The sequence below is a fragment of the Tamandua tetradactyla genome, chromosome 13 (genome assembly GCF_023851605.1).
Source record: "Tamandua tetradactyla isolate mTamTet1 chromosome 13, mTamTet1.pri, whole genome shotgun sequence".
Taxonomy (NCBI): Eukaryota; Metazoa; Chordata; class Mammalia; order Pilosa; family Myrmecophagidae; genus Tamandua; species Tamandua tetradactyla.
The window spans coordinates 52209707-52225897 of record NC_135339.1 but is presented as its reverse complement, the minus strand read 5'-3'; the positions used below and the strand labels follow the sequence as shown (position 1 = coordinate 52225897).

At 33.3% G+C, this 16191-nt stretch overlaps 1 protein-coding gene across 15 annotated transcripts in view; it reads left to right on the top strand.

The window, feature by feature from the left end:
• The window catches only part of EXOC6 (exocyst complex component 6), a 250477-nt gene that overhangs the window by 95866 nt on the left and 138420 nt on the right, over window positions 1-16191 (top strand). For all 15 annotated transcript variants that reach the window (XR_013161620.1, XR_013161621.1, XM_077125426.1 and 12 more), the window contains 4 exons: window positions 1529-1612; window positions 9477-9523; window positions 9652-9772; window positions 11734-11805. Coding sequence is in view for 13 of the 15 variants with exons in the window: in XM_077125426.1 (XP_076981541.1) it covers window positions 1529-1612; window positions 9477-9523; window positions 9652-9772; window positions 11734-11805 (324 nt within the window). In the remaining 2 variants the exon portion in view is untranslated. The remainder of the gene's footprint in view (window positions 1-1528; window positions 1613-9476; window positions 9524-9651; window positions 9773-11733; window positions 11806-16191) is intronic.

Here is a 16191-nt window from a genome sequence, read left to right as displayed (position 1 = left end):
TAATATTAGTCTTCAGTCTATGAACAAGGAATGTCCTTCTATTTATTTAGGTCTTCTTTAATTTCTTTTAGCAGTGTTCTGTAGTTTTCTGTGTACAAGTCCTTTACATCCTTGGTTAGATTTATTCCTAGGTATTTGATTCATTTAGTTGCTATTTTGAGTGAAATATTTTTCTTGATTTCTTCTGATTGTCCATTGCGTGTGTAATTAAACACTACTGATTTTGGGGTGTTGATTTTGTATCCTTCCACTTTACTGAATACATTTATTAGCTCTTGTTGGTTTGTTGTGGATTTTTCAGGATCTTTTGTGTATAGGATCATGTCATCTGTAAGTATGGGAAGTTTTACTTCTTCCTTTCCAGTTCAGATTCCTTTTGTTTCTTTTTCTTGCCTAATTGCTCTGACAAGAACTTCCAGTACAGTGTTGAATAATGGTTGACCTAACAGACTTATAGTCACATGGGAAAGGTAGATCTTTGTTGTCTAGTTATGGTAGCCATTAGCCATATGTGGCTATTAGAATAAAAATAAAATAAAAGATTCAGTTTCTCATTCTGTTCTCCACATTTCAAGTGCTCAATGGGTACATGTGTCTAGAGGCTACCATATTGTACATTTATGATATAGAAAATTTTCATCATCACAGAAAGTTCTTTAGGACTGTGCTAAGATAAACTAGCAATCAGGAAATGGCAGCGCTATGTGATAAGTTTTGTGATGTGGAAGTACGAATTGCTGTAGGATGGCAAAGAGAATATCAAGCTCTTAGGAAGTTAGGGAAGGCTTCCTAAAGGAAGTGATATCAGTAGTGAGCTTTGAAGGCTAAGTAAAAGTCATACAAGAAAAGGGAATGCGGAAGCATATTTTGGGAGTAGCCTATACAAAACCTGAAAGTGAAAAGAGTATATGGCTATACTTAGAGCTCAGTATGTTTGGGGCACAGATTTTGGGTCTGGTATAGGGAGTGGCAAGAGTAATGCAGGAGATAGAAGAAGATTCTGGATCATTTAGAACCTAATACAACATCTTCAGGAGTTTTGGCTTAACAGCTAATTTCCTTATTTTATTTCTTTCATTGAACATCATATTGTGATTTGATCAGTCAGAAATCTATAAACCCTCCCATGCACTTCCCAAAACAAACAAACAAGCAAACAAACAAAAATCAAATAAACAACAAAAGAAATTCAACAAATGATTCTGCAATAATAGGATACTCACATGGAAAAAGAATGAAATGTGACCCCTCCATAAAGCATACAAATAAAAAATCTATAAAGCATAAGTGTTAAATTGGGCAGATGTCAATTGGTTGAACCTAACTTAAGTCTTTCTAATTGTCATGATACCAAACAAGATTATTTTCTTTGAGCTTAATGCCCAAGACTTGTTCTTGATATTCAATATGAAATGGCACTCAGCATTTATATTTCAGTTTTTAGAAAATAAAAAAGTACCCTTGGGGAAAAGACTATCTGTCTAGCTGTGTGTGTAGTTTTTTCATAACTCTGTTAATATTATTTTAGGGCGATGAGGAAACATTTGAAAATTATTACCGAAAACAAAGAAAGAAACAGGCAAGACTGGTGTTACAACCTCAGTCAAGTATGGTAAGCATGTAAAAATATTGAGTTGAGTATGTTGCCACTTTTTATTCCCTGACCCTGCTTTAATTTCTTCATAGCTTGTGTCACTGTTCATTCAACAACAAATATTTATTGAAAGTTTACCATTGCCAATCATTGGTTTAGGTGCTGTTAGTACAGCAGTGAGCAAAATAGTAAGTTCTTTCTCTCATGAACCTACATTCTATTAGGAAAGATAGGCAGGGAACAAAATAGACAGTGGATAAATTAAAAGGTAAAGAAATTAAATATATAGAATGCCAGGGGTGATAATTGCTATGAAGAAGGCGGAATTACATTTTGACAATATAGTGTTCTTGTACCTTAGTAAACCTTCCTAATGAAGAAGCAGCTAAAGATGCTGGATAAAACATTTTTTAAAATCTTAAATTCATTTTTAAATGTCCCAATGATCAGGCAAGAAAGAAATGAATACTCAGGCCAAAAATTAAATGAGAATAGAACTGTGCAATATGTTTTTTATGGTGATAGTTAATGCCTGTATATAAAAACTTATAGAAACTGCTCACAAAGAGAGTGAATTTTAGTGTATGTATTTTATACCTCAATACATCTGATAATGAAATAAACAGGAAAACCTGAATGAAGGCAGAAACCCTGATAGATTCAATGAAGCACTGAATGTAGCTTTTATACTGGGACAATCTGCTGAATGGGGAAACTTGAGTTTTAGGGACATGGGGTACAGAAGGCTAAGCTAATAAGAGATTCCCATCCTTGAAAAGCTGAAAGTCCAAAGGATTATATCCCTATCACTAGGATGATCTAGGGTTAAAACCATCCAGTGAAACTTCCCTACTCCCATTGCCACATACCACAAGGAAAATTTCCTATCTTAAATTTTAGTGCTGAGGAAACAGAGGGAAAAAATCCTTCTAAGAATTTATAATGCACAGCCCCATATGTGTATTTGCAAATTCATTCTTCAGGGATAAAAAAAAAAAAAAAATGTCAAGCCAAAAATTTAGTTTTAAGTGATCCTGTGCTGATAATGCCTCCAGCTACCTGGCAGAAGGAAATGCATATTTTCTCTGAGGAATCCACCTTTATCCCAGAGTTAAAGAATATTCACAGTTAAAGTTTCAAGGAAAACTAACAATTTATAGTAAAAAATAATTACCAAACAAGTGAGAAGCATCAGAAATACTGACAACAGAAATAGATCCTAAAAAACTCACAATATTTGAGTGTGTGTGTGTGTGTGTGTGTGTGTGTGTGTGTGTGTGTGTACTCCATAATATGTTTAAAGGAAAAAAAAGGCAAGTTTGGGCATGTGAATAGGGAGCAAGAAACTATAGGGCGTGGCCAGAAAGATGTGAAGAAAAATCAAGTAGAACATCTAGAAATTAAAGATATGAAACTGAAATTAAAATGCTGTGGCTGGGTGGTGCAACAGTTGCTCAGTGTTAGAATTCTCGTTTGCCATGCCAGAGACCTGGGTTCAATTCCCAGAGCCTGCCCATTCAAAAAAAAAAAAAAATATATATATATATATATATATATATATATATGTTATGGCTAGGTTTAACATGTGATGAACTCTCTTTGTTGATCTGACGCAATTATCTAGAAAGCATCTTGGAGAGAAAAATGCTAAAAATACAGAAGAGACTTGCATAAGGAATACAGAGGAAAATCTGACATATCTCTAATTAGCGTTTCAGAAAAAGAGTCTGAAACAAATGATACAAAATAATATTTGAGTATATAATGGTTGAGAATTTTCTAGGACAGATGACAAATAGAAATACACATAGTCAAAGTTAAGTAAAAAGAAGTCCATTCTTAGAGATCTCATCATGAAACTGCAGAATACCCGAAGTACAGAGAAAATAAGAGATTTGAAAAACATCTTCAGCAAATTTGTTCTAATTGACATTTATAGAAAGCTCCACCCCAAACAGAAGAATGCACAAGCTTTTCTAGTGCATGTGAAAGGTTCATCAGGGTTCACATTCTGGGCCATAAAGCAAATCTCATCAAATTTAAAAGTCTTGAAATTTTATGAAGCATGTCCACCACAATGGAATTAAGTTAGGAATTAATAACTTGAAGATATCTGGAAAAATTGCTATATGTTTGGAAATTAAACAGCACACTTCTCAATGATATGTAGGACAAGGAAGACAACACAAGAGAAATTAGAAAGCATATTGAATTAAATGAAAATGAAAACCTGCATGTCAATTTGTGAGATATAGCTTAAGTAGTGCTTAGAGGCAAATTTATAGCATTAAAATGCTTGTATTAGAAAAAGACGAAAGTCTCAACTCAGACTTAAGAAGCTAGAAAATAAATTAGATCTAAGCAAGCAGAAGGAAGGAAATAATTAATATAAGAGAAGTCAATAAAATAGAAAAGAAAATAGAGAAAAATTGTTGAAACCAGAAACTAGCTCTTTGAAAAGATTAATAAAATTTATAAACCTCTAGCCAGATAGATCAAGGGGAAAAAAAATAAAGGGAGAAGCACAAATTTCTAGTATCAGGAATGAAAGGGAAGAATTAATTACAGATCCTATGCAAAAAAAAAAACAAAAAACAAATATTTGACAAAATTCAGTATTCATTCCTGATAAAACCTCCCAGCAACCTAGGGCAGAAAGTGTGTTAATTTTCTATTGCTGCTAAAACAAATGATCACACTGGGCTTTCTGGAGGCTCTAAGAAAGAATCTTTTATCTTGCCTTTTTCATATCTAGAAGATGACTTGGCTTCTGGTCTTCTTTCTCTGTCTTCAAAACTAGCAAGAATGGGTCAAGTCCTTCCCTTATCATATCACTCTGATCTCTTTCATAGTCACAGTTCCCTCTAACTCTTAAGGTCAGTTGATTATAACTTTAATTCCATCTAACACATTAATTAATTAGTTATTTATTTTTACATTGGCAGGCTCAGGGACTCAAACCCAGGTCTCTAGCTCAGCAGGTGAAAATTCTGCCTCTGAGCCGCCAGTGCACCACCTTTTAATTGTTTTTTTTGCCATGTAATGTTAACATTTCGCAGGTTCTGAAGATTAGGACTTGAACATCTTAGGGGACCACCATTCTTCCTGTCAATATGAGGAAGATATCTATGAAAGACCTACAGCTGTTTTCATATTTAACAGTGAAAGACTGAATTCCTCCTAAGACTGGAAACAAGGCAAGGATTTCTACTTTTAGCTTCTTTTCAACATTGTCCCAGGGGTCCTTGCCAGTGCAATAAGGCAAGAAAATGAAATAAAATGCATAGTTTTGAAAGGAGGACATAAAACTGCCTTTATTTTCAGACATAATTATTTACTTAGAAAATCTTAGTTAATCTGTAGAAAAAACTACAGAAATAACTAAATTTAGCAAGGTCAATATATAAAAACCAATTGTATTTTTTAGCTTTTTATTTTGCATAGGCAGGTACCAGGAATCAAACCCGGGTCTCCGGCATGGCAGGCAAGATTCTGCCACTGAGCCACCGTTATACCGCCCACCAATTGTGTTTTTAAATACTAACAATAAAGAATTGGAAATTAAAATAAAAAATACTGTTTATGGTAACATCAAAAACATGAAATAATTTAGAATAAGTCTGGCAAAATTCATATGCTGAAAACTTTGGTGAGAGAAATCGAAGGTGTAAATAAATAGAGATCCTGTGTAGATGTATTATAAGACTATTGTTAAGATGTCAGTTCTTGTTGTTCAGATGTGGCCTGTCTCTCTCTAAGCCAACTCAGCAAGTGAACTCACTACCATCCCCTCCTACATGGTACAAGACTCCCAGGCTTGTAAGTCTCCCTAGCAATGTGGAACAGGACTCCCAGAATGAGCCAGGACCTGGCATCCTGGGATTGAGAAAGCCTATTTGATCAAAAGGGGGAAGAGATAAATGAGACAAATTTTCATTGGCTGAGAGATTTCAGAGTCGAGACTTTATCCTGGAGGTTATTCGTATGCATTATATAGATATCTCTTTTAAGTTTATAGTGTATTGAAGGGACTAGAGGGAAGTACCTGAAACTGTTTAACTATGTTCCAGTAGCCATGATTCTTGAAGATGATTGTATAAGTATATAGCTTTTACATTGTGACCGTGTGAGTTTGAAAACCTTGTGTTGGATGCTCCTTTTATCTAGGATGTGAGCAGATGAGTGAAAATATAAAGAAAAATAAATAAATAAATAATAATAGGCATGGATAAGGGGTAAAAAAAACAATTGGGTAGATTAAAATACTAGTGGTCAATGAGAGGGAGGGGTAAGGGCTTATGAGATGTATGATTTTTTTCTTTTTATTTCTTCTGAAAGTGATGCAAATGTTCTAAAAATGATCATGGTGATGAATTTACAGCTATGTTATGATATTGTGGTCCATTGATTGTATACTGTAGATGGACTGTATGTGTGAAGATTTCTCAATAAAAGTTATTTTAAAAAAAAAAAAAAAAAAAAAAGATGTCAGTTCTTCCCAAATTGATCTGTAGATTCAGTGCATTCCCTATTAAAATTTCAGTATTTTCTTTTTTTAGTAGAAAATGACAAATTGATTCTAAAATTTATTTGGAAATTCAAAGGACTTAGAATAGCCAGAATAGTATTTGAAAAAGAACAAGATTAGGGACTCATATTACCATATTCAAGGCTTGCTTTGAAGCTGTATTTATTAATAAATAATTATAAGAACAGACATATAGATAAACGGAATAGAATAGAGAGTTCAGAAATAGACTCAGAAATATGTGGTCAATTGGGTTTCAACAAAAATGCCCAGGTAATTCAATAGGGGTGGTATAATCTTTTCAACAAATAATGATGGAACAATGGACATCCATATTTAAAAAATAGAATATTTAGCCTTACCTCATTCAGCAGTGAACTAGAAATGGATCATGGATCTAAATGTAAGAGCTAAAACTGTAAAACTTTTAGAAGAAAACAAAGGGTGAAAGCTTTATGACTGTGGGCCATGCTGCAGTTTCTTAGGTGAGATACGTAAGACATGAACCATAAAAGAAAAAGTTGATAAATTGAACTTGATCAAAATTAAGAACTTCTGATCTTTAAAAGTCAGTATGAAGAAAATGAAGACAAGCCACAGACTGGAATAAATATTTGCAGACTTCAGCTTATATCCAGAATATATAAAGAACTCATAACTTGATAATTAAAAGACAAAGAAACAAGTTAAAAATAGATGAAAGATTTGAACTGACATTTTACTGAAGATATTCAGTGGCAAATAAGCACATGAAAAGATGTTCAGTATCATTTTCCATGACAGAAATGCAAATTAAAGCCACATTGAGATATCACCATATACCTACTAGAATGGCTAAAATTAAAAAGTTAACAATAGCAAGTGCTGATGAAGATGTGGGGAATTGGAACTCTCATATGCTGCTGATGGGTATAAAAATTATACTGTCACTTTGAGAAATGGTTTGACAATTTGTTATACATGACCTGACAATCTCACCATTAGTGTATTTACCCATAAGAAGAGAAAACTTACCATCACACGGTGATCTGCACATGAATATTTATAGAAGCTTTATTTGTAATAGCAAAAAATTAGAACTATCCTAAAATGTCTATGAAATAATGAATAGAGAAACACATTGTGGTACCTTCATATAATGGACTACTACTCTGCAATAACATAGATAAATCTTAAAAACATTATTCTAAATGAAAGAAGTCAGATACTGCAAAGTTATGTACTGTACAATTTGTTATATGACATATTGGAAAAGGCAATACTATAGGACAGAAATCAACAGTAGTAGTTGAGGACTAGGGTTTGAACAGGGGTTCACTACAAAGGGGCATGAAGGAACTTTTTGTGAGATGAAAATGTTCTTTACTTTAATTTTGGTGGCGATTACCCAGCTGCCTGCATTTGTCAAAACTCACTGAACTAACTCTACATGTAATAATTTATGGTCTATAAATTATATCTCAATAAACTTGACTTAAAAAAAGATGAAGATATTAAAAACGTGAGAGAAAAGTCAGTATTTTCAAATAAACAAGAAGACAGTGGAATATCTTTAATACTGAAAGAAAATAACTATCAACTGAGAATTTTATATGCAAAGAAACAAGGAAAATGATGGAACATTTTCAATCAAAAAAGAGCAGAGTCTGTCACCAACAGACTCTTACTAAGAAAATTCTAAAAGATAACCTTCTGACAAAAAGAAGATGATGTCAAATGGAAGATAAATGCAAAAAGGAATGAATAGCAAAGAAATGGTAAATCTGTGGAGTAAATCTGTATTGATTGTATAAAATAGTATCAATAAATTCTTGGGAGAATATACAGCAGAATATAATTAAAATCCACAACAAAACCTAAGCATTAAAATGGGATGGAGATAATGAAATTAAACTATCCTTCAGTTTCTGAATTGTCCAGATAAGTAAAGCTATGATTAATTTTAGAGTTTGATTACTTAACAATGTATAATGTAATTTCTAAAGACCCACTGTGTTATTCATGTAGTACAGGAAAAAAAGTTAAAATGATAAAAAATAAAATATTTGTGTGTCTTAGAATTGATAAAATATGCTAATTCTAAACCTTGTAAGTACTTAGAAACATTGACTCAAAATATTTAAAGCAAAACTATTAGAATTAAAAGGAGAAATCCATAAGCATAGTAGATTTTTAAACACTTATCAGTGTACTTATAAGCCAGATAGATAGAAAATTCATAGTAATACAGAATATGATTAACAGGCATGATCTAATGGAGTATATAGAAATCTGTTTCCAACAACTGTAGAAACATATTCTTTTCAACCACACCTGACTGCAAACTATGTTATAATGCAAGCATCAGCAAATATTAAAGGTATTTTTAGCACTTAAGCTAAAAAGTAATAACAACTGCCCCCCGCCAAAATGCCTAAAGAATCTCCAAATGTTTGAAAATTATGATTACTTTATGAAATACATACATCCTAACATTTGAAGTTATATGAAATAATGAAATATTTCTTGTAATGAGCTCTCATGAATGAAAGTCAAATGATCAAATATTTTCCTATTATACCTTTTGTGAAAATAATATGTTAAAGTAATAAACAGTAGGCAATTGTAGGCCATTTTTATGGAGTTTGACTTTTAGTGTGGATCAGATGAAAAGTCTTTGGGTTTTTATTTATTTATTTTTGGGGTGGTAGTGGTGGTGCATGGTCCAGGAATTGAACCCACGTCTCCCACATGGGAGGCAGGCATTCTACCACTGAACCACCTGAGCATCCTTCATTGGGGGTTTTTAACAGAAGATGTAGTGATCTGATTACTGTTTTTAGAAACTATCACTCTGGCTGCTGTATGGAAAAAAAAAAAGTTGTAGGGGTCACCCTGGGAACTGGGGTGACTAGTTAAGAGGATAACACAATAGTCCCAAGTTAGAAATGAGTGTGGCTTGAACTAGTCTGCTGAGAAGGAGGTTCTGAAATCTTATTGATTATTTAATATTTATTCATTAATTAATTAATATTTAATATAAATTAATTTATAATATAAATTCTATGAGGGTAAGGACTTATTATTTTCCAGTGCATTCCTGTTGCCTAGAAAAGTATGCAACATACAGTGAATTACTCATTCTATATGCAGAACCGAATGATCAAAATAGAAAAGTTTGCATTTGTTTGGTGCTGTTTGGTATTCAAAGAAAGAAAATAAAACAAGAAAAACAAAACAAAAAAAAAAGTATGCCACATATAGTAGGTTCTCAATAAATATTTGTTAAATGAATGAATGTGGTAGTGACTTGAAACTTATGTTTATGTTATTGGTATTTATTGGTTTAAATAAATTTTTATTTTTCATTTAAAGCATGAAACAGTTGATGGCTATAGAAGATATTTCACTCAAATTGTAGGGTATGTATCCAGTATGGAAATAACTATCATTAATATTATATTAAATGCCAGCAATAATTATTTATTTTCTATTTGTTTTTGTTTTTGTTTTTTTTAAACACATATTATATTGGAAATTGCTTTTTTAGGTTCTTTGTAGTGGAAGATCACATTTTACATGTGACCCAAGGATTAGTAACCAGAGCGTACACTGATGAACTTTGGAACATGGCCCTTTCAAAAATAATCGCTGTCCTTAGGGCTCATTCAGTAAGTCAGATAATATGTTACTAAATTTTTAATTCAGTTATTTAAAGAACTTCCAAAATGATTAATGTTGAAGGAAACTAAGGTTTACTAAAGCTGCCAGAATGCAGTGTATCAGAAATGAGTTTTCTTTTACAAAGGGGATTAAGTTACAAATTTACAGTTCCAACGCCATGAAAATGTCCAAATTAAGGCATCCAAGAGGAAGATACCTTCTCTCAGGAAAGGCTGCTGGTCTCTGGGGTTCCTCTGTCATATGGGAAGGCACATGGTGACGTTTGCTGGCCCTTCTCTCCTGAATTCTGTTTAAAATGGCTCTCTCAGCTCCTGTGGATCCTTCTGGCTTCTCTTGGGGCATTTTCTTTCTCTTAGCTTTTCTGAGCTCTCTCCAAAATGTCTCTGTCTTTATCCTCTCATAATGGACTCCAAGTGGATTAAGATGCAGCTTGAATTGGCAGGGTCACTTCTCCATGGAAATATTCTAAGTAAAAGGTCCCACCCACAATAGATCTGCCCCCACAGGGCTGGATTAAAATAACATAAGCTATTCTGGGGTGATAACAGATTCAAACCCACACAACTGTACTCTATCATTCTGCATTTTCTTTTTGTAGTTGCTCAAAATTGGAAGTAGTAATGTTAAGCTTTTGGGATATTGATGTTATAATATCAGGCTATGATTTTTGCGACTAACTCAGGCTTCCCCAGATACCTTTAGTCCAGCATTATAGAAAATGAAAAATTAAGCTGATGTCATTAGTCTCAGCTGACTTCTTACTTAGGTCACTGAAAAGCAATGTGAATGAAGGGTTTTAAATTATCATTCCAAATTCTTTATTTCCAAAATACACTCTAGCATTAAAACTCAATAGAACTTGTCCTTTGATATTTATAATTTATTTGCAATATACTACAGTTATGAATTTCTTAAAAATATACAGTTGTCAAAATTTGAATTTACTTGAAATAATGAAGCTTATATAATGAAACTTTATTGATGTAAGCCAAATTGTTGAATATTTTCCTAATATGCCTTTTGTGGAAATATGTTAGTATTATACAGACCTATTGAAATTAATAACTATTTATATAGACCTTTCCTTAAGATAATTTTAGTAATTTACCTTCAGTAAAATATCTCCCTATTTTATAATCTGTTATTATTAATCATTTTATTATTTATGGTGAATATTTAAAATATTTAGAAGGAGGATTGTTAGCTAATATATTAGAATATAAATATATTAACTTTAATTTACCAGTTATAAACTTGATACCAATATTTATCCAATGAACTTCAACTCTTTTTAGCATATTAATAAAAAGCATTACATTTATTATGGTTTATCATCAGATCAGTTTTGAATATATGCTTCCTGTTAATTTCATGACACCAAATATGAAGTCATAACATATTAGATGCAACATAAGCACACTCAGAATTTTATCAGATGCTCTTAAGGGGACAAAATGAGTTGAACTCCCCCTTTGAAATTAATACTTTTTAATTTTCTTGTGATAAATTCCTAAGAAAATACTTGTGTGGCATTCTTATTTTGAAAAAGTAATATATTACATCTCTTTTATAAGGTAGAGAATAAATAAACAATATAAAATTAAAAGTAGTGATCTACATATAAACCATTTAAGTTTAAAATGGCTGCATTCTTAAAATCTAAAGACTTTTAGCAGTGTAAGCATCATTAATTTTACCAAAATTTAGTGGTACAAATTGTAGGAAAATTGTTTTTCACATAATAGTTAACTTTGGGTACTTTAAGAATTTTTACTGAATAGAGGAGGACAATTGTTGATCTAACTTACCAAAATTTTAAATTTATTGTAAATTTGGAAGATTAAAATAAAAAACAAAAATTAGGTTTTCTTGATCAGTCCCTTTTTAACCAAGCGACTGTTTTTTTGTTGTGTGTGTGTTCCACCCCACCCGCTTTCTACTCCCCTAGTCTTTCTGCACCGATCCTGATCTTGTTTTGGAGCTGAAGAATCTCATTGTAATATTTGCAGATACTTTGCAGGTAGGTGATAACCTTACATTTAAGCAATGGCTATTTTGAGCAATTGTATATACAATACAGACCATTTTCATTTATTTTATGTGAACCAATGGTAGTAAATTAGTTGTGACCGAATGTTTATGTACATATTGGTATTCTCCTATTACCCAGGACTGTTTATACCACCTCCTTCCCGACAATGAAACTTAGGTCTCAGGGACTATTACTGTCTTTTAAACTTTAGGCCTAATTTAGTTAAAATAGATAAAGTTTTTCTTTTTTAAAAATATTTTTATTGAGAAATCTCCAGACATGTATAGTCCATATACACAGTATATAGTCAGTGGCTTACAGTATCATCACATAGTTATTTATAAATCACCATGATCATTTTTAGAACGTTTGCACCACTCCAGAAAAAGAAATAAAAAGAAAAAAAGAAAAAACTCATACATGTCAGAATTCATTGACCACTGCTATTTGAATGTACCCGTTTTTTACCTTTTATCTCCTCCCCAATTTAGACAATATCTTCTTTACCCCTGTATTCTGAATCACCTTAATCCCAACCTGTTCAGCTTCATTCTTATCTCTAAATACCAGGTTATACGTATATAAAACAGCCTCTCAAAATCCAGAAATAACAATTAACAGTCTGGACTAAATGTGACTGCTGTAAGAGCTTACAATTTAGGCTCCTATTTTCTTATACATGTTTTCTAAATGTGACCATCCAATATTTTCTCTTTTGTTTCTGGCTTATTTTGCCTCACCAAATGTCCTACAATTTCATTCACAATGTTGCATGCCTCATAACTTTGTTCCTTCTTGTAGTAGCAAACTATTCAGTCATATATATATATATATATATATACATATCATTCGCCAGTCTCCTTTTTAGTCAGTGCATTCTTTAGCCACTTCTGTTCATTGGGCATCATGTATAATGTCCAAAGTCGACAGTTCCTCAACACTTTCAGTTTAAGATAATTTCATTGTTCCCAAGAGCAAGATAACCAATAAACACAGCCTCACCAAATAGAAAATCTAAACCTCCCCTTAACTCTTGTCCCTCTCCCATTATTTACCTCTGGTGTTGCTATGGTACTATTGATGTTTTCCTATTAAACATAGCCCATAGCATGCAATAGCAATTTCCCCCATACCCCGAACTTACACACTCTTTGTACGAGATTTGTATCTTTGCAGTAGTTCATGAATGAACTTATCTATATTTGTAGTGTTAATTGGTGGACATGTGTCTATACAACCCCTTTCAACCATGTCACCTTCAATATGGTAATATTACTTAAAGACCCACTAGTGAACCACCTTCACTTCTGTCTATTCCCTTACATTTAAGTTTGACCTCATTAGCTAACCACCATCTGTAGCTTCTGTGTATCTCTAGGTCCCCTATATTCTGTATTATAAGCCTCTGATTTTACCTTTACCATGGTCATAAGTGGAATCATGCAGTATCTATCCGTTTGTGTATGGTTTATTTCACTCGGCATTATGTCCTCAAGGCTCATCCATCTTGTCATGTGTTTCAGGACGTCATTTCATCTTATTGCTGCGTAATATTACATCATGTATATATACCATGTTTTGCTAATCCACTCATCTGTTGATGGGCAGTTGGATTGTTTCCATCTTTTGGCAATTGTGAATAATGCTGCTATGAACACCAGTGTGCAAATGTCTGTTTGTGACACTGATTTCAGCTCTTCTGGGTATATACCAACCAGCGAGTGGTATTGCTAGGTCAATAGGGCAACTTGATATTTAGTTTCCCAAGTAAGCACCAAACTGTCTGCCATAGTAGCTGTACAAATATACATTCCCACCAGCAGTGCATAAGTGCCCCGATTTCTCCACATCCTCTCCAACATTTGTTAGTTTCCTGTTTGTTTATTAGCAGCCATTCTTTTTTTAAATGTTTTTTAATTGTGAAATGTAACATATATACAAAAAAGCAATAAATTTCCAAGTATATTCAACAAATAGTTATAGAACAGATTTTAAAGTTTGATATGAGTTACAATTCTGCAATCTTTTGTTTTTTCTTCTTGCTATTCCAAGACACTGGGAGACAAACAGAAATATCAATATAATGATTCAGCAGTCATACCTGTTTGTTAAATCCTGTCTTCTCTGTTATATTCCTCCTTCTCTCTCTCTTTTTTTTTTTTGTGAAAAATAACATACATACATAAGGGCAATAAATTTCAAAATACATCACAACAATTAGTTATAGTACAGATTTCAGATTTTGGAATGGGTTATATTATATAAATAATTCCACAGCTTTAGGTTTTTACTTATAGTTGCTTAAGGTACTGGAGCCTAAAAGAAATATCAAAGTAATGATTCAGCAGTCATACTCATTTGTTAAATCCGACCTTCTCTGTATAACTCCACCATCACCTTTGATCTTTCTCCCACTCTTCAGGGGTATTGGGGTGATGCCCATTCTAACTTTTTCATGTTGGAAGGAGCTGTTGATAGTATGGGACGGGGGGGGGATGGAATTAGTTGATAGTCTGGAAAGGGTAGCCCCTCTGCATTTTCAGGACCCATCTGGAGGTTGTAGGTTTCTGCAAAGTTACCCTAGTGCATGGAACCTTTGTAGAATCTTATATAATGCCCTAGGTGTTCTTTTGGATTGGGAGAAATAATTTTGGTTGGGGTTTGGCAAGTTATGATAGGTAGGAATATCTAATTGAAGAGTGTGTAAGCGTGACCTCCAGAGTAGCCTCTCGACTCTATTTGAACTCTCTCTGTTCAAAAGCCACTGATACCTTATTTGTTATACTTCTTTTCCCTCTTTTTCACAGCAGCAATTCTTATGGGTGTGAGATGGTGTCATTGTAGAGGAAGACTTTCTTGATGCTTTATATTCTGGTGCAATCTCCTTATCTCTTTGGGTACTGTAATGAACAATTTTTAGACTGGCACTTTGAGGACAGTTGAATCTAGAGTATTTTATATGGTTCTGAGGAACTCTCTGGAGAATAAAAAATTAAAACGTCAATATTCAGATAATCAAAGAGTTGTAATAGCCGTAAAGAAAAGGACATAAACCCTCATAAGGGTACCTTTCATATTGCTTTGAAAAGAGCTGAAGAAGACAAGCCAGCCCTTTCTTATTTATTCAGAAGCTCTGCAGTTTTTTCATTTTTCTGAGAATTGACAGGCTCAGTATTAGGTACATGCTATACTGGATTAATGAAATGCTGTTTTTTCATGTTATCTCCGTTAATTAAAGATTTGGAGGGATGTCTTCTCAACAAAACTAATTAAAGAATGTTGCATAATATTTAGTTTTTTAAATTGTGCTTTGCCACCCTAAGGAAATTTTACTTTTTAAAATGTCAATATTTCATCATTTAAATTAAAGCTGACTAAACAGTAAGTTAAAAAAGTAGCACTGGCATATCTGTAGTTCTGATTACTACTAATTAGGCAAATCAGAAGTAGACATTTATTCATGTTCTTTTTTTTTGTTTTGTGTTGTTTGTTTGTTTTTGCATGGGCCGGCACCCGGAATTGAACCTGGGTCTCCAGCATGGCAGGCAAGAACTCTGCCCATGAGCCACTGTGGCCTGCCCTATTCATATTCTTTCATCAAACATTTTTTGTACCCACTGTATGCTAGCAGCTGGATGGTTTTTTTAAATGATAAAGACATAAAACTTGGTAGAAAGATCCATGTGGGGTGGGCCATGGTGGCTCAGCAGGCAAGAATGCTCGTCTGCCATGCCAGAGGACCTGGGTTTGATTCCTGGTGCCTGCCCATGTGAAAAAAAAAAAGAAAGATCCATGTGGTCATATGCTTCGGGACATCGTTTTGTCTAAATGTTGCATAATATTCCATCGTAGTATATATGACGTTTTGTTTATTTGCTTGTCTGTTGATGGACACCTGGATTGTCTCTGTCTCTTGGCAGTTGTGAATAGTGCTGCTGTGAACATTGGTGTGCAAACGTCTGTTCACATCACTGCCCTCAACTCTTAATGTGGATGAGCCTTGACATAATGCTGAGTGAGATATGTCTGACATACAAGGGCAGATACTGTATGATTCCGTTGTTATGACTCTGGTAAAACCCCCAGTGTTTTGGAGCAGCTAGAAGGAAAAATCTGAGTTGAGGGAATGGTAGCCATAACAAACTCTGGGACCTGTCTGTAGCTGCTTGTTGAAGTGTGCTTTGAAAATCATTGTTTTTTTCTTTCTTTTCTTTGCATATGTATATATATATATATATATATATATATATGTTATACTTTACAACAACACAAAGAAGGTAAAAAAAAAAAAACTATAGGCAGCTATAGTAATATCAGATAAATTCCTGAAATCAAAAATTTGAAAATATTTAGTAGCATAGCTCACTACTATAG